This window comes from Carcharodon carcharias, chromosome 1 (assembly GCF_017639515.1).
Source record: "Carcharodon carcharias isolate sCarCar2 chromosome 1, sCarCar2.pri, whole genome shotgun sequence".
Lineage (NCBI taxonomy): Eukaryota > Metazoa > Chordata > Chondrichthyes > Lamniformes > Lamnidae > Carcharodon > Carcharodon carcharias.
Window position 1 is genome coordinate 191622024 of NC_054467.1, and position 22881 is coordinate 191644904.

The 22881-nt window shown below is 45.1% G+C and overlaps 1 protein-coding gene across 5 annotated transcripts in view; it reads right to left on the reverse strand.

Moving 5' to 3' along the window:
• The window catches only part of setbp1 (SET binding protein 1), a 357519-nt gene that overhangs the window by 196822 nt on the left and 137816 nt on the right, over positions 1-22881 (reverse strand). For 4 of the 5 annotated variants that reach the window (XM_041188634.1, XM_041188620.1, XM_041188627.1 and 1 more), the window contains exon 3: positions 20506-20610. The exons of the other annotated variant lie outside the window; for it this stretch is intronic. In XM_041188634.1, the coding sequence (XP_041044568.1) occupies positions 20506-20610 (105 nt within the window). The remainder of the gene's footprint in view (positions 1-20505; positions 20611-22881) is intronic. 5 annotated transcript variants of the gene reach the window in all.

A 22881-nucleotide genomic window follows, 5' to 3' on the forward strand; every position in this document is an offset into this window, starting at 1 on the left:
AGGAGCTGTTGAAACTGAAAATGTTTGTGTGGCAGGAGATTCCATTTTCATGCCACTGCAGCTCTTGTTGGCACTATTTCAGGTTTTCCTTGTCTTTCAAATTCCCTCCTCTCATCAATCCTCCTCACAGCTCTGCTGTGCTCCATGCTTTATTTTTGCATTTGCGGCCAAGCTGTGCTTCAAAAAGAGAGGAAAAAGCACAACCTACTGCAGCACTTAAAATAATTTGCACGCATAACCCGATCAGGCGTAAAATAGTGCGAGAAGACGTCAGGCGAGCACAATTTTCAGGTCAGTGGGTGTGCACGAGTGTCGGAACCACATCCACCATCAATTAAAAGGCCACTTAAAGCCATTAAAAACCCAACGGAACCCGATTCTGCATTGCCCGTGCAATTTTGCGCTCATCGCACAGGCAAAACAGGTAGGCAGGCAGACCACATTTTGCAAAAACTCAGCCAAGGGTGGGATAAAAAGGGTCAGCAGCATTGCAAATGTGAGTAGTGAAGAGTTTAGCAGATAGTTAGCTGCTGGTTGCTTATTTGAACTTGACAGCTTCATCTCTGTTCTGAGTTTCAATCTTTGCATTTCTAGGCTTCATTTCAGGACTCATTGGTACCTCCAAGGCCCCTGGCGGATGTTGACCATGTGGACCCTTCCAGGTATCAGACAGCCTTCTGTTACCCTGGTAATGGGGACTGCCGTTTCCGTTGGTGGCATCTCCTCTGGCTGCTCTGCCTCTGTTCTTGGGTGGCCCTTGTCACCCAGCAGCCACCCATCCAGTCAGGCTGGAACACTAAATAGCCTCTGCACCTGTGAGTGTCTCAGGGTATAAGCGTCATGGGAGCTGATAAAGTACCTTGCACAGGCTTGCAGAATGTGCGTCCTGTGGTCAGCACACTGTTTGGACGTTCATGGAGTGGAAGCCCTTCCTGTTGACAAAGGCACCGGGCTCACCTGGTGGCACCTTGATGGCCACATGTGTGCAGTCTATTGCACCCTGGATGTGGGGGAACCTAGCAATTGCTGCAAATTCTCTGGCTCGCTCTGTCTGGCTGGCCTCATCTGTATGGAAATGAATAAATGTCATTAACTGCCTGAACAGAGCCTCTGTCAACATCTTGATGCAACTGTGGACAACTGATTGGGACAATCCACAAAGATCCCCCACTGACCCCTGGAAAGAGCCGGAGGCATAGGAGTTGAGGCTACTGTGACCTTCAGAGCCACAGGGGTTTCCACCGTCATTGAAATTTGCCACTCAGACTCTAACATCCCATAGCTCCACGAGGGGTCGGCCACATCTTAACACTTCAACACAGTGATCCATGCCAACATGGTACTCACCCTTCCCAAGCGCAGCAGATTTTGTGGCACTGCACCCATGTGTGCCGCACAACATCATGGCTGCTGACCTGCGCCACTACCTCCTCCCAGGCTCTTTTTGTTAGGTGCAGTGGCCTCCTCCTTCCATCTCTGGGGACCCACCTCCTCCAGGAGGACTGCGAGGTACTTGTCCGAAAACCAAGGGGCTGGGTGCCCACCCGCCCTGCCCTCCTGCCGGGGATCTCCAGCTGCACTTGAGGCCATAAACTTCGGTGTTCACAACGCTGCAAATAAATTCTTCCCTGGCAGTCTTCAAGAAGCTGCCTGTGCTGTTTTTAAACTGGCCGTCGGGTTGCCATTGGACCCGGCGGCCAACAGGCCCCTGCCCCACCCCCGCCCGTCCCTTCCGGACCACTGGAAAGATGCGTTTCATGCTGGGCGGGCCTTAATTGGCCAACCAGCATGAAATCACAGTTGTGGGCCAATCACAGGCGGCCTGTTTACCAACCGGTTACAGGCCCGCCGATCACACCCGCCCACCAAGGGTAAAACTCAGGCCCAAGATTTGATCAAGCATGAAGCTTAATTTTCTCACTTAGGTTAATAGCTAAACCAACATGTGAAATAATTCACTAAAATGGAAGTTTCTGCATGTGTCTATCTATATGCTATCAATAATATACATGAAAATAATGTGCATACACGTCATAAATTAATTCCAACTCCTGAACACATAACAGAAATTTTTCAAGGTCATCCCTGAAGGATTTCCATAAATATGCCACTTCTTCAGCAATCTATAGCCCCAAAACTTACCTTTCCCCAACAGTCACCAAAACCCCACCACTCCCTTTCCCCCTCACCCCACCCCATCTCCCACATCACTCCATTCCCCTCCCCCACCACTCAACTCACCCAACCTCCCCCTCCACCCTCCCTGACCTCCACCCCTCCCTTCATTGCCCTCCCTCCACCCTTCCCTCCGCATCTCCCTCACCTCCATCCCTCCCCTTCACCCCTCCCTCTCCTTCCCCTTCTCGCTTCCATCCCATTCATATCCCCCAACCCTCCCCCAACGCTTCCTGCCACCCATACCCCTCCAACCCTTCCCCCAGCCCTCCAACCCTCCCCTCCCCCTCCACCCCTCTGAACCGAGGCAATCAGAAGATAGAGATGACAAGATAACATTACAATTTTTTAAAAGCGGGCTAGCCTAATTTCCAATGATACAATGAACACAAATATGCTAACAAACATGCTCTCTGCTGTGACAATCATTTGTAAAAATTTATATAACTTCATTTTTAATTGTAATTTTGTTCTCATACCAACACACAAAAAGATAGGGTGGGGTGGGATACATTGAGGAAAAACTGCCGTGGCAAGCAAAACACACCAGAGCAAAACATAGCCTTTACCTGAAAACCAGTGTTGCACTTGTGCACATGCCAAGTCTAGCTTTTGTGGATTCTATTTACATAAAAGCTAAGGGGGAGGGGCACAATCTTACCACATAAAAGAGCCTAAGCAATCCAACTTTCAACAAGCTACAAAACTTTAATTAAACCTCTGCTTACACATATGAATGAACAAAAGATGTGCAATAACTCATAGAGGGAAAGATTTGCAACATTCACACAGTTACTAAATAAAGCCTCCAAGTATTTTTTCTTTTCAAAAAGAAAATCTCGGCATTAGAAATTTTTCATAGGTTTACTACAATACAAAGCTGCAGATATTATGTGACAGGATTTATATAGTGAAGGCAACAGGATACAAAGGAAATCATTGCTTGAAACACATTCCTTTTTTGTCACTCCTGGAATTTTGCCACTGTGCAGAGAGCTAGGCCACATACGATGCATATGAATGGTGTTAGTTGAGGATGCATCACACCACCTGCCGGATATTCTTCATTCTGTGATAAAGCATCGCGAAGCCAATTAAAAGCATTGATGTCATACTTTCTAAATAAGCACTCTACTCCATGAGGGAAACAGAAAGTGAATTTTCTCCAAATTGCATAAATCAAGAGCAATTTGTGTGACCATATTACTGCAATTTAAGGGGTGTTGCAGCTTTCTGACATTTCCAACATGCTGGCATTCATCAGTGAAACACGGGATTGTGCTTGTGATTGTCTATTTACTGACCTTGATGGAGGCATCAAGTAAAGCCACAAAGACTGTGTGAGGGTGGAATCGTCCCAGATTTGCACAAAGTGTGGTAGTGTGCGAAAAAAAGGACATTTTACACGCCAGCTGCGATAGTCGCTTTTCGTGCCGTATTGTCCCATTCCTGACACACTAACTATGCATTCACAGGGAACATGCCAGATCGCTGATGGGCAAACTCGGATTTGCTCACCACGCTGTGACCTCAGCGCTTCCTCGCTCCGGGTGCCATATGTAAAGTGCACCAGAGCACATGCCTACTTCATGTCTTCAGACCAGCACTGCTCCAGAACCCAGATGGCCCTGAAAGAAAGACGGCAGCCCCCAAATTTAGTGACGCCTCTCTGGGTTGCCAGCTGGACCGAGTGGAAGGCCACCACGATGTCCTCTACCCCTACTCTGCCTGCAGGAGGTTCACCAGAGTCACCAATCCAGCCTGGGAGGCAATGGGAGTGGCGGTCAGTGCCACCAGAGCACAGCCATCCGGTGCAGGGATAGGATGAACATTCTCATCCTCTGGAGCTGGTGTTCTCATCCTGTCCGTGCCTCCACTCACCACACAAACATTCCACGCAGTGCCATGCGTCCTGCTCACATTCTCTCCATCCATTTTCATGCAAGAGAGACTGGCTCACAACTGCAGAGAGAGGGTCCAGATCAGGGGTGGAGTGGCCCACATCAGGCCCCTCTTTCAGTTTGAGGAGCGTGCCATCGCACTGACTGGTGAAGGCGTGGACCGTGCCTGAAGTGACGGTGAGGTCGGCGGCGAATGCCCACATAAGGATCTTGCATCACATCATCCCTCTCTCAATGCCACTGTGAGTGCTCTCTCCTGCTTTTGACTGTGCTGTCAGCCACTAGTTATCTCTACTTTGGTACACAGGGAGCTCTGACAGTGATCAACACCCTCAGCCAGCCAGTCCCTCAGCTCCATCCAAGTCCTCACCTCCAGCAAAGAGGATGCCTCCTCCATTGAGAAGCCAAAAATAAGCAGCCTGGAACACCCATCACAGCACTTACCCACACCCTCCAACTGCACAGAGACACACATCTCAGTGGGACCTAGATCTACAGCAGGCTCAGGGTTCACAATCTGGTAATCACCACACAGACGTATGTCTATAGCAGGAGGAGACAGGTTCAGCCGAGCTCCCCAACACTTGGAGAACTACTGGGAAAGAGGTATCTGTGAGGTCCGAGTCAGATGACGAGCCTCTGGATTTAGCCTTCCAACTAATTGTGGAGAGTCTGCAGGAGACGGGGGAACTTCACGCAGAGCTGTTGGAAACCCTCAACTGAGTGGCATGTGAGTTGGAGGAGTGTGTCCTCTTGCTCTCTGATGAAGTGGTGCCCACATGTGTACGTTATGAGGTCTACATGGGAAAGATAGCGGATGCCATGGAGAGCGTGGTCCAGCAGAATGAGGAGATACACACAGACCTGCACTCCATTGCGGTAACCATGAGTGAGTTCCTAACAGGGCATCGTGATGTCCCTCCATGTTTTCCTTCCCATCAAGGAGTCAGACCAGGGCTTTCAGGCACCCAAAGAGAGGAGGAGCGGCAGCTGGACACCCCCGAGTCATCCACTCAGGAATCTCAGAAGCAGTCCTCTCCCTTTGCCTGTGACCTCTTTAACCTCATCCTACGTCACCGCAGAGGGAGCAGCCAGCACACAGGAGGACAGCCAAAGTGAGCTGGGGCCCTCAAGGCCCTCGGCTCTCCAGATGACACATGCCAAAGTTATCAGGGACAACAGGGCCAACCACAGGCTGCACCCTTGCTGCGGATGTCAGGGTAGCCCTAGAAGAAGTGGTAGGCCTAGAAAAGTTAAGTATTTCTGATCACAAGTGGTTGCACTGGTGAACATATTTTGTCACTTTATAATCTCAAAATACATTTACTTTCACTGAATAATGTGCAACTGTGTCTTTCATCTTCATTTCTAGGCTTCCCAAGTCCTCATCCTGCATCCCTCCACATGAGCAGTTCAGCTGCATGCTGCCAGACCACGAGTGATTCTGGAGGGTAAATGTGTGAGTGGCAGGGCCTTTCAGAGCCTCGCGTAAGAACTCTCCCACGCATGTGGAGCCTTCCTTCATCACAGTCATCTCAATGTCCCGAGCATTTAATGCTGCCTGCTGGGCCTCTCTTTCAGTTGTCCATCTGGGCTGACCTGCATCTCCACCCACCCACTTATCACACTCCCATGCAGCACGTGTGCCCCTCCAACACAAGGCTCCACTCATTTTCGATTTGAGAAAAACGTTAGTCGTCACATTTCTGCTCCATTCCCCCATCCTTTCTGATACCCCGCATCACCCATTTCCCCCATCACTGTTGACCCTCTGGCATCAACTTCCACATCTCCACTGTTACCTGCTGACCAGAACCTTTTTCTTTTCAGGATATCCAGGTGAACATATAAGTTCTCTATCTTTCTGAGAATTCCACCCCCATCCACACTGACCTCCCCAACTTCCTCCTTCCAACCCCCAGGGCCCGTGTCTGCCTCCGAGTCCCCAACAACCACCTTTGCTGTCCCTTCTACCGCTACCATTGCACCCTCTCCCTCCCACCAAACCAGCTCACTCTGCCCCCTCTCATACTCACCCTTTCCTCCTACCATGCCCTCCCTTAGTTCACTCCCCAGGCGGCAGTCATGGACTCCACAGGCTCCTCCCTTGCTTGTTTACCTAGGCATTCCTCCCTTTACTCCCTCTGCTGCACTTACTCCCTCTTCCACCCTTACTCCTTCCCCCCTCCAAACTCCTTCTTCCCCCCACCCCCGGACTTCTTCGCCCCTCCGAACTCCTCCCTCCTCTTGGGCTCCTTCCCCACTCCGAACTCATTCCTCACCCCGGACTCCTTCCCTGTCTGAACTCCTTCCCCCCCTCTGAACGCCTTCATCCCCCAAACTCCTCCCTCCCCTCAAACTCTTTCTCCCCTCCAAACTTACACCTTCCTCGCCCCTTGCTGCATTCTCCCCATTACGCCCTCTTCAGCCTCAATACTCTCCCCTCCCAGTCCCTGCTCTTCCCCCTTCCAGCCCACAGGAACACCTGCCTCTCCCAGTCAAACCTAGACCTTCCTCTCCCACTCACAGGTGGACCACCTCACCAATCATCCGTAACAGCCCATGGCCAAGATCGTGATGTTCCGAAGCAGTTCCGAGGCATCAACGGAGACCTCCGACCTTCAGAGAGCTATTTCACAGTGGAGCCATGTCCATGATAATCTACCCAACATGTGATGCACATGACCCTCCAGGGTCCAGTAGCTGTAGGGCTTCAGCATCTTCTGCTCCTTAGATGTCCGCGATCTGAGCGAGGCCCAAACAGTAAGTCCTGACCTCTGCACGACACACTTGTCCAGACCTGTTCCGGGCCAATGTGTTTTCCCATCAGTGTAATGGTAAATCGGGTCTGGGGGTGGGCGATTCCGGTCGTACCTTATTTTGCATCCCATTAGCGGGATGCAAAGTGAGCTCATGCCGGCCTCTAGTAGGATTGGCATTCCACCATGGCAGATACCATCAGGTGACCCCGCTGTAATTTTAAGCCAGTGTGAAACCAATTTTTGGCCTTCTCACCATACTGTCACCACCCCACCACAACCCTGGCTGCCAACAGGGCCAGAAAATTCCAGCCTCGGTCTCCAAGGGGAAGAGCGGGTTTTCTTTTAAATGTGTAAAATTCACACTATCCTAAAATCAGCCTCTCAGCCAGGGAGATTTGGCACTGAAAGACTTACACAATTTTTTAAAAGGGCACAAATTAAAATTATTAGTCTCCCAAGGCTTTATGCACATTGCGTTAAATAATATGGGGAATATGAATTTCTGCTGTCATTGTGTTGTTGTTTTCTTTAATGTTTCCCCTCTTTATTTTTGGGAAGAATTTTCCGGTCGGCGAACGGGGGCAGGGCCCGCTTGCCGACGTGTAAAATGACGTGCAGTGATGTTGGGCATGTGTCCCGACGTCACCGCACGTCATTCTGATCTTCCTTTCAGCGGGTGCGCACCACAGTGCGTGCCCGCCGCACTGTCAAAGGCCTATTAAGGCCTGTTAAAAACTAATTAAAAGTTAAAATGAGCTGCCCGTCCAACCTTAAGGCTGGCAGGCAGGCAAAGAGCTCAGGCGGCCTTCGCATTTTTCATGAAACCTCATCCACGGGCGGGATGAGGTTTCGTGAAGTGTTTTAAAATTCAATAAAAATTATTTAAAAATTTAATTGACATGTCCCAGCTCATGCGACACTGTCACATAAGGGAACATGATTTAAAAAGTTTTTTTTCCTTTATTTAAATTTTCAAATATCAAACTGATCTCCCTGAGGCACAAAGGTGCCTCAGGGAGATTTCTGTGCTCTTTCGCATGCATGCACAAAACAGCGCAGGCCCAGGCTCAGGGAATCCCCCCCCCCCCGCCCACCCGCACAGAGAACGGTCAGCGCTTCCAGGTGTGTGTCACAGTGGACGGGCCTTAATTAGCCGGCCCACGTAAAATGGTGGCGTGGACCCGATCGGGGGCGCCAATCGGGTTCATGCTCGCTCCCGTCTGCCCCGCACGGCACCTCCTGATGGTGGGAAAATTCAGCCCATTTTCTTTCAATTCTGTTTCTCTCATTTGCTTCTTTCCTTTGGAGTGGAAAGTAGTGGATAGTGTGAAGTGGACTTTAACAAAGGATCTGATGTATCTCACCAGCTCAATATGAATTCTGCTCCAACATTCATGCACTTACCTGCTAAAGGGAAACCAAAACGAGCAGGCACGTATTGTCACCAATGGCTACAGGTTACATTTGGGTGAGGGCTGAGCATAAGATGTGGTTTTCAGTGACTCCCTCCTCAATCCCTTTCCAAACCATCTCACTCCCTTATGTCCCCTACCTGCTTCAATGTCCCACCACCACTCATTCCCATCCTCTCCCCTATGAATTATGCAGAAAATCCCCTTTATTGTCTCTTTGCTCCACAGTCACTCACGTTACCCCTAGCTATACAGCCACTTCTTCCCCAATTCTATTTGTTTCTCCCTAAAGCTGAGTGGTCAGAGACCTATTCACCTGAAAACAATTTCTCTCCTCCCTTTTACCCTTCTGCTTCCTCAACATATTAAGTTTGCTTTCATAATTTAATTTTTCTATGTTAAAGAAAAATTAGGCCGAGGAAAAATAAATTATATCAGCCCTTTTCTCTGTTTTCTTTATTCCCCCTCATCCTCCCCTCTCTATCATATAAGTGTTGACACAATTAGAATTTCTATTTTACAGGTGTAAGCAATTACCACTGAGCTATTTATTCTGGCATCAAAACACAGGTGAAGTCACTTTTTTCTGAGTATCATCTTAAAACATTTATACAGCTTGAGATTGACAAAACAGGTAAGTACGGTTTGCCAATGCAGCAATGTAATTTAAATAAAGTTAAACTGGCCATTTCTATTGGTTGAAAGAATCTTCTTCTATTAACAGCTCCGAAGGTTTCTACTATGCCACTTTATGCCTTGGAGAAAATTCAATGTCCGCCTGTCAAATGACTAACTCTACCTGGCCATAATTGATTTTGTCTTCCAGTTTTTGAACATCATGTTTTACCAAGTTAAACCTTTCCCTGAGGTTCTGCTACCAGTACATACTCTATGCTGTGTACTGCAGTGCAGTAAAGATTTTAGAATATAAGATTCGCAACTTTACACGGAATATAGAGCACAACTGTACACAACTCGCCCCAACTAATCTTTGCATATTCCACAGGAGCCTCCTCCAATTCTACCTGCCTTAATTCAGCTTCTCATGAGGATTCTAGCCACAGCGACACCTAAGGTTTGGTTAGGACACCAACATGATTTTAATTGGATGGGACAGAAGCCCTGCCCAACAACCAACTGGCTGTGTAAAACCTCATGGGATTGTCTTCAGGCACTGATTGACTGACAGGAAGCACTATTTAAAGAGACACTCAGGTATAGACACTCAATCATTGTGATCTCTTATTTTAGTAAGTTTTAGATGGATTTTGGGTTTAGAAATAGCCTGTTTCTGCGGGGGGTTTTTTTGTCTTATAAACACTGAAAAACCTCTCCAAGCTTATCTTGGGTACCATTTTTGATCCATTGCTTTAAATGGAGGAACAAACAGAGCAAGAGAAACAGCAGCAGCCTCAATATCCAACAGGTGGGACTGATGGAAGCCAACAGGTGAGGGCTTTGCATGCCTTCATGAGGTATCTGTCTATTCATAGAATACTTTATACTGAGGGCCTTTAGGCCAGGAGTCATCATTCTGGATGTGTCTGAAGAGCGCTGCGTCAGTTTCATTAGCCAGGCTGTTGCTGTTTTATGTTGCCTCGTACAACAGGTTCATCTACCTGCTGGTCTAGGTAACTGTTCACCACTGTCCTTAAATTCTCTTGCCTCAAGCTCTTTTCAGTTTGCCACAAGAGACATCACCCACTTCTCCCAGTCTGCAGTGCATAACTGCATCAGTTAAAAGGGGTCTGGGAGTAAAAATATCTTGGGCCTAAGATTCAGGGCAGGTGTCCACCTTGCCTTAAATTGACTCCTGGTTAAAATCAACCTAATTATTTCAGAAAGCATTTTGAAAGAATTGTGGGAGCCAATGGCCAGGTTGCACAGCGAGAAGTTTATAAAGGCATTTTCCTTTACAAATATGGATATAGGAATTTATAGCAGAAAAACTTGTTGCAAAAGATATGACAACAGGAACTGAAGTGGCAGATACAGATGTGCTTATAGATGCGACTGATTTAAAATTGTAGATGCTATAGGACAGTCTCAACGCATTGGACGAGAACTAATCCCTAGGCGGCAAAAGCATTTTGTAATACACGCTAAACTACAGCAACTTATGATGATATCTTCAAACTGCTGAGGAGAATATAGAATCACAGAATGGTTAGAGCACAGAAGGAGGCCATTCAGCCCATCATGTCTATCATATCATGTCTATGCCATAATAAATGCCACCTCTCTGCAAAAGCATTCACCTCATGCCACTGTCTTTTCCCCGTAGCCCTACAATTTCTTTTCTCTGCAGATAATTATTCAATTCCCTTTGAAGCCGAGATTGAATTTGCCACCAGCACATTTTCAGGTATTGCATTTCAGATCCTAACCACTCATTGTGTAAAAAAAAAATTTCCTCATGTCGCCATTGCTTCTTTTGCTACCAACTTGAAATTAATGTCCTCTGGTTCTTGACCCTTTTGTCAATGCGCACAATCTACTCTGTCCAGAATGCCTCTATCAAATCTCCTCACAACCTTCTCTTCTCCAAGGAAAACAGCTGTGTAACTTCCTGGAACCATTGTCATGAATCTTTTCTGCACCCTCCCTCAAGTTTTCACATCTTACCTAAAGGAAGGTGTCCAGAACTGGACACAATACTCCAGTTGAAACCAAACCAAGGATTTAGATGGGTTTATCATAACTTACTTGCTTTTGTGCTCTAAGCCCCTATTTATGAAGACCAGGATAACTGTGCTCTCAACCTGCCCTGCCACCTTCAATGATTTGTGCACACATACCCCCAGGTCATTTTGCTACTGCACCCCATTTAGAATTGTGCCCTTTATTCTATATTGCCTTCCCGCATTCTTCTGACCAAATGAATCACTTCACACTTTTCTGCATTAAATCTCACCTGCCAGTTATCTGCTCAATCCACCAACTTGTCTATGTCCTTTTGAAGTTTAACACTACTGTCCTCAGTTCACAATACTTCCAAACTTTGTATCATTCAATTGTTAAAGAAGTCTATGATGGATAAACCACAAGAATCATTGTTCCCAACGTAACCCTTTGAAGGCTTCTGTAAACTCAGGCAAGAGCGAACAACTGTCTCTACTGTCATGGAGACAGGAGGATAGGAATTGACTTCTATAATTTTATATAAATGTAAAGAAGGCATTCACAGGAGAATAAAAATTGACTTTAGTTATGAGTTGTCTTCAACAGCTGGGCCTCATTTATATTAATAAACCCAGAGTCTCACCTAGGCCTGGTCAGTGGATGGAAGCCGGAATTTGGTGGCAGGGGGCCATAGCTGGCAAGACGTGAGAACGGTCCTCAACAGTCAGTGGCTGGAGGAGTCTGGAGCCAATAGAGGTTATTGTGCAAAGTCAATCAGGGAGGTGGGGGTGGCATGGGGGGAATGGGTGGGGGAGGTGGCGGTGGTTTGCACTGTCATCAGCGGAGGCTCAAGGATTCCTTTTGAGCCCTTGGGGGGACAACATTGCTCCTCAAAACAAGGCATTCTGGCAGAAGTAACTTTCTAAAACTTACATTGTCCCCCTCTGGCCAGTCAGCATCTTGTACCATGGTTCTGCTATCGGGCTGTAGAGAGTGGGCAGAATTTAATGCCCACTGCCTCTCCTGAGGCAAATTTGGAGGTGGGTGTGGGGTTGCATTTCAGGCAGGAGGGTGCCTGGTAGGTACCCCACTGCCTTCTGGCTTCTACCCCGATTAAGTCAAGGGCAGGGAGGCTCATGTGCATTAACTGCCCACTTAATGGCCTCACATAGCTGCTGCTGGTATCAACCGTCGGCAGGCAGGGAAATCGACATGTGGAAAGCCTAAAAAGCTTGCAGACTCATGAAGTCTCTTGTTGTCAGGCACAGTCTGATCAAGGAACCGTGCACCAGGAAGGAGGGGGACTGCTGAATGGCACCCTCTGCCCTCTCCCACGACTCCACCCTGCCCCCAGGGTCCTTGATCTCAGGGAAGCCCCACTGCAGGTTGCTTAATTGCCTGCTTGGCACATAATATGGCAGGCCTTCACCAAAGGAGGCGATATGGGGTTCTCACTGGCTCCTAGCCAGTGGGAGAGATGCTATCGCATGCCCTCCCCCGACTCCCTTCCTCCTCCACCACTTTTCATTAAAAGTCAATTGGACCAGAGATTTTGAACTAACAATGGGCCCTCACCTCCCTGTGGCTTGAACAGCAAAGATGAAATGGAACTGACCGGGATCGCAGTGACCTCAGGACGATAAGTTATTCAGCTTAATTTTATATACCCTCATATACATCATTCTTGCAAGATTGTACAAGGTAAAATAAAGATCCTTTCATCAACACATCAGCAATGCTCAAATTTTCCTTTATATAAATTTAAAGGGAGCATTCACAAAATCTAACGACAAGTAGAAAATGCTCATTATGCCGGCCAATCTTTAACTGTGTAATATGGGGGAAAATAAATTGGAGTCACAAAGGAGAACCTAATACACAGGGGACATGAATGTGTTAAAAACCACTACCTTAACTGTATCCAATAACTGCAGTTGTACTAGGGCAGCTGGCCAGTAAAATATAGCTGTGACCTCAACAGCAGCTGCAATATGTAGACTGTCCAGCTATACCAGTTATAATCATAATATGGCCTGGGGGGCCATTTGAGATTTATCTCCCATTTATCTTCAGCCCTTCAGCAAACTTGTTTGGTCCGTGTGTCTTTGGAGTTCCATTGATGACCTGCCAGACTATGGCATATTGACTGGGCTGGCATTTAATGCAGTTTGCTTTCCTTTTATTCTTCAATGCTGTAAGGGATGAGGGTTATTTGAGTTTGCATGCAGCCAGTGAAGGAGCTTATTAAAATAAGGTTATTCTTCAGTTGTTTTTCTTTCAATTGTCATGACTGAAATCAAAAGCTGACTATGTGCTTCTCATCACCCCATGGTTCGGCATATTGCAGTGTTCCCGAGAGTGGTCCTGAAACTGACATTGTTAGGATATCTGGCTCTTGTGCCTTATCTCACCCTGCAGCAGGGATCATTGTAAGTCAGTGGTGCACATTTTTAAAAATCATTCTCAAAGATGAAATGAGCTTCAATTCAAGAGGATCTTACCAATTATAAGATATCGAAAGACCAGCCAAATTCCATCCGTAAACATTATTTATTTTGGCTCTTACTCACCTACATCACCATAGGCAGAGACTACAGAAATCACTTTCATTCCTCAATAGAAAAAAGAATGTTGCTTACCTGAGCTTTGCACTGTTAAAAAAATTGTTTTTGGAGAACATTCAAAAAAGGCTATTCACTAAGTTCAGTGGAACTTCAAAGAGGTCATTTGAAGTGAGTAACGTAGAAACCAGTGCAGTTTTATAACTCATTAACGATGAGACTCAGTAATGCAGTCCATGGTCAGTATTTCAAATTATGTAAGCTAATTCAGTGCATTGTCTCCCAATTCTGTGAACCAGCAACTTAATTCAGTGTTTGACCTGCATTTTTTATGTTATTCAATTAATGTCCGACAAATATATGGACTGGGTTTGTAAGCATGTTAACACTGAAAGAGATAATGCAATCCTTCCTGCCTGTACAGTGCTGGCTGCTCTATAATGCAAAATCGGCTTCTTGTAATATGGAAGTGTTGCCCAGATGTGTTTTCTAAATCAGATCGGTTCAGCAGCACATTAACAGCAGCTCAAAACTTTCTGGTGAGAATGGCAAAGCAGTCAGGGAAGGAATTCAGCACTGGGGGAAAATCAATCTTTCAATTTTAATACCAGTTGAACAGGTGCTTTTCGTGGATTTCTAGAACAACTAAACAGGAAAAATAATAAATAGGATCTCTCCTTCAGCACTTATGAAGCACTGCCCTGGCACTCCAGACACATCGAACTAGATTTCATTGTGATTGTGGGGATCCCAAATTTCGGCTCAATTCCAAGTCAGAAAACCAGAAGTGGCCAGGGTGGGGCATTGGTCACAATCTTCCCGGAGGCAGCAGATTAAGAAGCTGCCTCCAGGAACCCCATCCTATTAAGGGCAGTGGGGGACCAAGAAACCGGCAGAACAAATAGGATGTCTGGTTGGCAATCCCACCAGAAGAACTGGGTTCTGGCGATGTAGGTAGGAGAACGTAAAGGTACCTCAACTTGGAGGTGCCCTCTGAGGAATTATAAAAGTGTAATATTTAAGTGGTGCCGCAGCTGTCAGGCCATCAATGTAGAGGCGCTGTGGCTACAAGTGTGGCCCTCTGGAACTCATGGCTCCGGGAGGGGTGGGGAAGGGGAGAATGTAAAGGACATCCCCCACCCGTGGCCTGCTGCCGCCGGGAACCCATTCACCATCTGGAAGATCCTAACAGCGTAACCAATTTGACCCCAAAAATTGAGCCTATTTAGCTGCATGTTGCTGCTGGGTAAGTAGCTAGTGGCAGTCAGACCCCATCTCTGCCAAGATGACTTGAAGGCAGGATCACGACAGACAGCTGCCCCAGCTCAAGATTCTCTAATTTTGCTTCAGGTTCTGCCTCTAAACACATCTCCATAGAACTGGGAAAATTCAACTCATTATGAAGAATAGCCTGAATTTGAATAGGATTTGAATAGGCCTCAATGAACCTAATACAAAGCACTAAGCCTAGAGTACTTCACTGGGCAGAAAAATAATTTGGGATATAGAGCAGACCTCAAAGAGTTGCCTGATGCACTTTGCCTGAATCACTTCACCAAAATGTTCACCTGCCACTCCATTATTGGCCAACTCTGGGAATTTATCACAAAAACAAAAATTGCTGGAAAAACTCAGCAGGTCTGACAGCATCTGTGGAAAGAAAGGCAGAGTTAACGTTTCGACTCCGTATGACTTCTTCAGAACTCAAGAGAAGTATAAAAGTGGTGAAACACACACTGTTTAAGGGGGGGTAGGACAGGTGAAGCTGGATAGAAAGCCAGTGAAAGGTGGAGGCAAAGGAGAGATTGCAAAAGATGTCATAAACAAAAGGTCTAAGGAGTGTTGATGGTGGTGATACTGGCTAAAGGCAAACGCAGACTGAGTGACTGCTTTGCGGAACACCTTCGGTCTGTCTGCAAGCATGATCCAGACTTCCCTGTCGCTTGCCATTTCAACACACCATCCTGCTCTCATGCCCACAAGTCTGTCCTTGGCCTGTTGCAATGTTCCAGTGAAGCTCAACGCAAACTGGAGGAGCAGTACCTCATCTTCCGATTAGGCACTTTACAGCCTTCCGGACTTAACATTGTGTTCAACAACTTCAGATCACGAGCACTCTCCTCCATCCTCACCCCTTTTTGATCCCCTTTTTTCAAATATTTATTTTTTAATTTTCGTATTTTTTCTCACCTATTTCTATTATTATTTTTAAAATTTATTTCCATTCATTGTTTTATCCCTACCTTCTAGCCTATTTCGATCTTTTCTCCCACACTGTCCTCTCCCCCCAACCCCAACCCCACTTGGGCCATCTGTCACTTGCTCATCCTGCTTTCTACTCTCATGTCACCATCAGGACTTCCTTTAGCCAGTATCACCACCATCAACAACCCTTCAACCTTTTGTTTATGACATCTTTTGCAATCTCTCCTTTGCCTCCACCCATCATTGGCCTTCTATCCAACTTCACCTGTCCCACCCCACTTAAACAGCATATATTTCAACACATTTCTACTTCCCTTCAGTTCTGAAGAAGAGTCAAATGGACTAAAAACATTAACTCTGTCTTTCTCTCCACAGATGCTGTCAACCTGCTGAGTTTTTCCAGCAATTTTTGCTTTTGTTTCAGATTTCCAGCATCTGCAGCATTTTGCTTTTATCTGGGAATTTATCTTTTTCTTATACTGTTCTGCATGAGAAAATATGAAAATAAGCAGGCAATTGCTGGTGAAAGAGGGAAAAAAATGTCTGAGGAGGAGATATTCATCAGCCTTTAAGTTGTCAGTTTACAATAAGAGAAACCCAAATTGGCACCAGATAGGAACTACACCTAAGATTAGTTCTGGTTTGCACTGGTGCCAACTCCAAATAATAATTCCAAAAACTGAGTATGACAAATTGACACCAAAGTCAATGATTGAATCTGACCTCTAGTTGACCCTATAATAAGACCTTATACTGCAGATTTGTAGTACCACACTCTAACACTATGCAATTACCAAAAATTACACATCAAGAATTGCTGTGGACACTTGAGTACAAATATAGCCAGCACCATCTGGCTGCATATTCCTGGCTGCATAGTCTATTACTGTACAAATACCAAATCCCATACCTAATAGTAATATGGTTCAGATATAAGTCTCTCCATCCTTGAACAGAAAAATAAGTTTGTTGAGACTGTTCAATCTATAATTACAGCATAATCAGCTAATATAAAAGTACAATTTTATCTCCATATCCTATGCTCAAAATGCAATAAGACTAATAAGATCACTGTTTACTTTGTTCAGTCATTACACTCTCATCTTTGGGTCAAAAGGTTGCGATTTTTGGATTCTCCCAGATCTTGAGTGTGTAATCTAGGCTGACACTCCAGTTTAATCTTGTTTCCATTTAATGAAGCATCAAAATTCAGCAATCCAACATGTGGCACCACACTCCAGGGTTGTAAATAAGACTTAATACTGCATCCCAATTCTCTGGTCCATTCTTCTTTCAAGCGTGGTTACCTGGAGCCAAAGATCTGAGATTTTAGCATACACGCCATTTTATCAAGATCCTCTTGTATGCAAACAGGATTTCCCCACCTTCAATTTACACCCTCTTTGCCTGACTCTTACCACCTGATATGTCTTATGGTTCAGGAGTTCGAAATAATCACACGTTTAGACTAAAATGCTTGAGCTTCATCAAATTTATTTCTCAGATCACACTGTGTGCGGCAGACTGGTACATTGTTGGTTCCATACACAGTCTGTAGTGTAGTAGTGAGTGATGTCGCATTCTGGGTACTTATGTATATATACGCATGAGCCGATAGTTCCTAAATCATTTCAGAATAATATAATAAAACACATGGGAAGCTACAGAAAATAACCGTTTTGTGTTAGGCACAGTTAGCTTTGCCCATCAGTGGTGATAGAGTGTTTTGCATTTGTGTCACTTGCTACATAGCAATCAGAAATGGAAAAATTCTCATAAATAAGGACAAGTGAATGTCAAGAAAACTACAATGCAAATTAATAAGATTTTAGATTGGAGGAATGCATAGAAATAACTGACCCATCAAACTGTTCCAATCTGAAAAACATTACATGCATAGAAAATGCTGCTGCATTTATAATATGGAAAAAGGTCCAACTCAATTTAAAACACAGCATGCAGCTTCTAGTGAAAATAAACTTTCCGAGTACGAATCACAAAATAGTTTTAAAAGTAAAATTTAAAAGTATTTTGTACTAATCCTTGCAGATTTTTTCTCCTTGCAAGATACCCACCACCCCAACCCCCCACACTGAGTATAAAAACTCTCACCCACTCACTGGCATGCAAAAGTGTTAGTGAATGACATGTTGGCAGCAAAGCAGACTTATTCACACATTCTCATCTTCTTCTGCATGACAAGACTCTACCCGGCAACCACTTCAGTTGCTATGACAACATTTGGTCTCCAGTGTATGAAATATTTGAAGTATATATTAAATAAGACTGTGAAAATATGCTCCAATTCTTTTTCAATCCAAATTAATAGTTTTCCGTTTTGCAATTTTTAAACATGTGCTCTCAACACTTTAAAAAATGGCTTTTTTTCTGCTTTGCTCTTTCTCAAAATTCCTGGGGAATATATACAAAATATTAGAGCTAGGCATCACTGAATAATGAATTAGTTCCTTTTATTGAACAAACTTTAATTTTAGATTTAAAATAAAACTGATTGATATTTATTTCACAGTATCCCTGCTACTTTAGATAAAAACAGCATCATACATTCAAGAACTTTTTCAATTCTATTCTCAATTCATACTGCAAAGTTGAAAGTGTAGCCATGGGGCTACAGTGCTTCCAGTATTAGTGCCTCAAAATTGTGCTGTAAACCATAAAACATAGGAATTTTTAATTGTTAATGTTGGGCTGCATTGTATAAGTGGTTACTCATTTCAACTTGTCTTACATCTGTAACTAATATGAGTAATATGTTTCTGTACCTTTGATACATTGGAACATCCTTGACAGCACTATTCTGTGCACGAAGATATTTGTAGGCAACATTCGTATTACTCATAGCATTTACAAAGCATCATGCAATACCAACAAGCAACTTCAGAGAATTAAATTACTTTAAAACAATATGACTGTTGTTTTGTCGGCAAATCTCACAAATCATTTTAATAGCCATCGCAGAGATGTGGTTGCATAGTGACCAAGCTGGGAAATAAATATTCCAGGATACTTGATGTTTCAAAAAGACAGACAAAATGGGAAAAAGGCCTGAGGTGGGGGCAGTGAAGCCTCGATGGTAAAGGATGGCAGAAGGACACTCGTGAGGAAGGATCATGGTTTGCAAGGACAGAAGGCACAATCCGTGAAGATAAGATATAGGAAGGATCAGAAAATGCTGCTGGGAGTAGTTCATACTGTTGGGCAGAGTATTAATCAAGAAATAAGAGAAGCTTGTAATAAAGACAATGTAATAATAATGGAGAACTTCAATCTTCATAGAGACTAGACAAATCAAATCAGCTAAAGTAGCTTGGAAGATGAGTTCATGGAGACAGTTTTCAAGAACCAAGAAGAACCGAGAATATCTGGAACCAACCAGGGAAGAGATTATTTTAGATCTTGTCTTATGTAATTGGGTTAATTGGTAATCTCATAGTAAGGGATCTTCTGGGAAAGAGTATCCGTAATATAATAGAATTTCACATTGAATTTGAGGGTGACGTACAGAAGTTCAAAAATAGAATATTAAATCAAGCCAATTACGTAGGTATGAATAGGACAATAGCAGAGGCAGCCCAAAGGTGGTTGGAGAACATGGCAGTTGCATGCCAGGAGTAGACCCCCTCACGCCAGTGGGAGATCACACCAAGGGCTGAGGATGTTCAAGAAGAGGGTGAAAGTTCCATTCAGCTTGTGGGGTCCTCACTATCCTGCAATTCCATGGCCCCTCTGACAGAGGGAGCAATTGTGGTACAACTCCCAGTTACGACGTCTGTCCCTGCTAGAAACCGGCAGCTGACTTGCAGAAGGGGACCCCGCATGACAAGGCCAACTGCCACATCCTCACAGCTGCATAGTCAGAGATGTGAAAAGGTCTGTTCCAGGTCCATTCGTGGCTTCCTTGATGGCTACATGTGTGCAGTCAACTGCACCATGACCAAGGGAAGGCTGGCTATTAAAGGAAAGCCCTCTTCACTTGGGAAGCTGCATCCCTTGAGAAGTTGATGAAGTCAGCATCTCTTATGAAGAGGGCATCAGTGATGGTGTGAATGCAGCGATGAGTAGCTGACTGCCATAGGTAACAGAGGTTAGCAGCAGAGCCCTGAAATGATCCTGCAGTGAAGGGCCTTCTGTGTTACCAACAGGGCCTGTCAATGGCTGATTCTAGGGGACAAGTCATCATTAAGGAGGGGCCACAGATGTCGGTCACTATCAGTCAAAATCTCCTCCACACTGGCATTTAGACATTTCCAGGTAGCTGAACCTGTTGTAGTAGACCCAGTGCTCAGGATATTCTTGGTTCCTCCTCCTTAGCCTTGGCTCCTGAGGTTCGGCCTCTTGTCGCTTGGGGACTCTTCCTTGTGGCATGGGACACTGCCGCTGCATTACTTCAATGGCCTGCAGGTGTGAGGATGCTGCAGCCTTGTCCAATGGCAGAATTTCCTTCTTTGGGTGGACCTTCTGAAAGCCTGGCTGAACGGACTGACGTCCTGATGCCCCGTTGCTGAGAGTTTTGAGCAGCCTTGGAGTTGCCAATGAACACACCCCTGCCTCTTGACCCCTCCCTTGTGCAACTCCAGCACTGCCCTATGCTTTTACAGCTCACTTTTCAGTAGAAGTCTGCCTATTAGCACACTTTCCAGAACTTTTCCGCCCTTGAGAACAGCCTCCCATTCCATTCCCGACTGCACTGTGATGCTGTGATTTAGAAAGCTTAATGAAACCCACCCAATGTCACCAAAATCCCAGAGTCACTGCTTCAGCAGTCAACTTAACGCCACACCCAATGTCCCTCAGAGCTCCCAGCACAACCTAACCACTTTCCCATACCAATGAAAATGGCTGGTACCTGAAATGGGAGCAGGATTCCTGGATCTGTGCCTTGGCAGCCATTTCTTTCCCACCAAAACCACTTTCGACCCGCGTAGGGGTCACAGAATAAGGCCCAAAGAGTCTACGAAAGGATATGGATAGGTTAAGTAAGTGGACAAGACAGATGGAGTATAATCATGAAGATGTGAGGTTATTCACCTCAGTAAAAAAGAAACAATATTTTTTCAACGGTGGGAAACTATTAAATGTTATTCTTCAGAGGGCTTTATGTGTCCTTGTACAAGATAAATAGGAATTTAACATGCAGGTATGGCAAGCAATTAGGGAGACAAATAGAATATTGGCCTTTTATTGCAAGAGGCTTGGATGCAAAGCTAAGTAAATCCTGCTGCAATTGAACAGAGCTTTGGTGAGACCACAACTGGAGTACTGTGTACGGTTTTGGTCTCTATACCTAAGGAATGATATACTTGAGAGAGTGCAACAAAGATTCACTAAACTGATTTCTGGGATGAGAAAATTGGCCTATGAGGCAGAATTAAGTAGAAGAACAAGAGTTTCATAAATTTATGCCAATTGGCATGCTAATACTTCAATTGTTTCTGCAAGGATCTAATCAGAGAAATTTCTGTAGCAGAAATAGGTCTGCATACATAGGAAGCCCATCAGATAAGCCCACAACTTACCCTGTGGGGCCAAGATGAGCAAGACTCTGGCCATAGTAAAAACATCACCACCTTCCTTGCTCTGAATTCCCTACCTTCCCTCTCAGAAGACCCTCCCAAGACCCCTCCCCAGAACTGGTCGGTGTCTCCTTCACGCCCATTCTGGGCAGCAAGTGATTTACTTGAATGAGGTTCAGTGCTTGGGAGTAATGTATTCAAAGGTCAGGTCAGCCCTTGTAGCAACTAAATATGGTTATTGTTGTCTACGCTCATTTATTTTAGGCTGGGAGGAGGGTGGAGTTATCTTTTAGAAGTATTCCTTATAATCATCACAAAAATCCAATGCTCTTTGATGCAGGAGTGTAACTGATATCAGTTACCCTGAAGGTCTAAGAATCAAACATCATACAACTACTTCTAACACTGATATTCTCTGTGCCACTACATCAAACAAAGCCAATTAGCAAACCGCCAGCATACCTAATTTATTTTAAATAAAATCTTTCCCTTCACAGACAAAAATCAATTGATACCCATGGAGAAGAATGGTACAGAGAAATCATGCAGAACTGGACTTTGTAACATATCCAGTAAAATATTGAGGGGGTTAATTTGGATAGTCCCCAAAACTGAGCATCAGGATCAAGATACACAATTAATCCATGTCCATTGACTGCAACCAACTTTGTGCTGCCTGCTGTTTTATATGATTGCAGCATCCAGCCAGCACAAACTCCTCTGTTGACTGGCTGGATGCCTGGACAGGTGGTCAATGTCCTGAGTGGTTAGCACCAGTTAAAACTAACCTGCATTTCTTAAATTAAAAAAGCTGGGGTTGTTCTCCTTGGAGCAAAGGAAATTGGGAGAAGATTTGACAGAGGTGTACAAGATTATGACAGTTTAGATAATGTAGACAAAGAAAAGCTGTTCCCATTAGCTGATGGTGCAAGGACTAGCGGACACAGATTTAAGGTAACAAAAACAAAAACAGAATTACCTGGAAAAACTCAGCAGGTCTGGCAGCATCGGCGGAGAAGAAAAGAGTTGACGTTTCGAGATTTAAGGTGTTGCGCAAGAGATGCTGGGGGATGTGAGGAGGTAAGTTTATAGCTGTAATGTAATGGCCTGGAACTCGCTGCCTACGAAGTGGTGGAAGTAGAGATGATAAATGATTTCAAAAGAAATTAGATGGGCACATGAGATGATAAAGTTGCAGGGTGACAGGGATAGAGCAAGGGAATGGGACTGACCGTGTTACTCTCCATAGAGGTGGCATGGATTCAATGGGCCGACTGGCCTCCTTCTGTGCCATAATAACTCTACGACACTGCTAGCCATTCAAGCATGGCAGCCATGTTAGCCAGTTTGCACTACACTCAATGACACAATTACTTCTCTATTGCAGAACAAGGTGGCACAGATTTGGAGGCAGCAGGAGCTAACCAGAGGGAGACAGGCAGGGCTGCATGTCCGGACTCCCACAGTGGAGATGGTGCTGGCCATTATTGGGATGGCCATTGTGAGATTGAGGCCAGTGGAGGGGCTGAAAGCATTGAAGATGGTGTTATCCTTATACCCAATCCACCTTCTCATGTGTCACCTTCTCCATCATCTCATAATCTCTTCTGATTTACAAGCAGCAGATGATGGAAGCATTCCCCTTTTAATTTTGACTCCCACCTCCCCACACCTCAACCTTAATCTTTCTCTTTCAGATATCCAAGAAA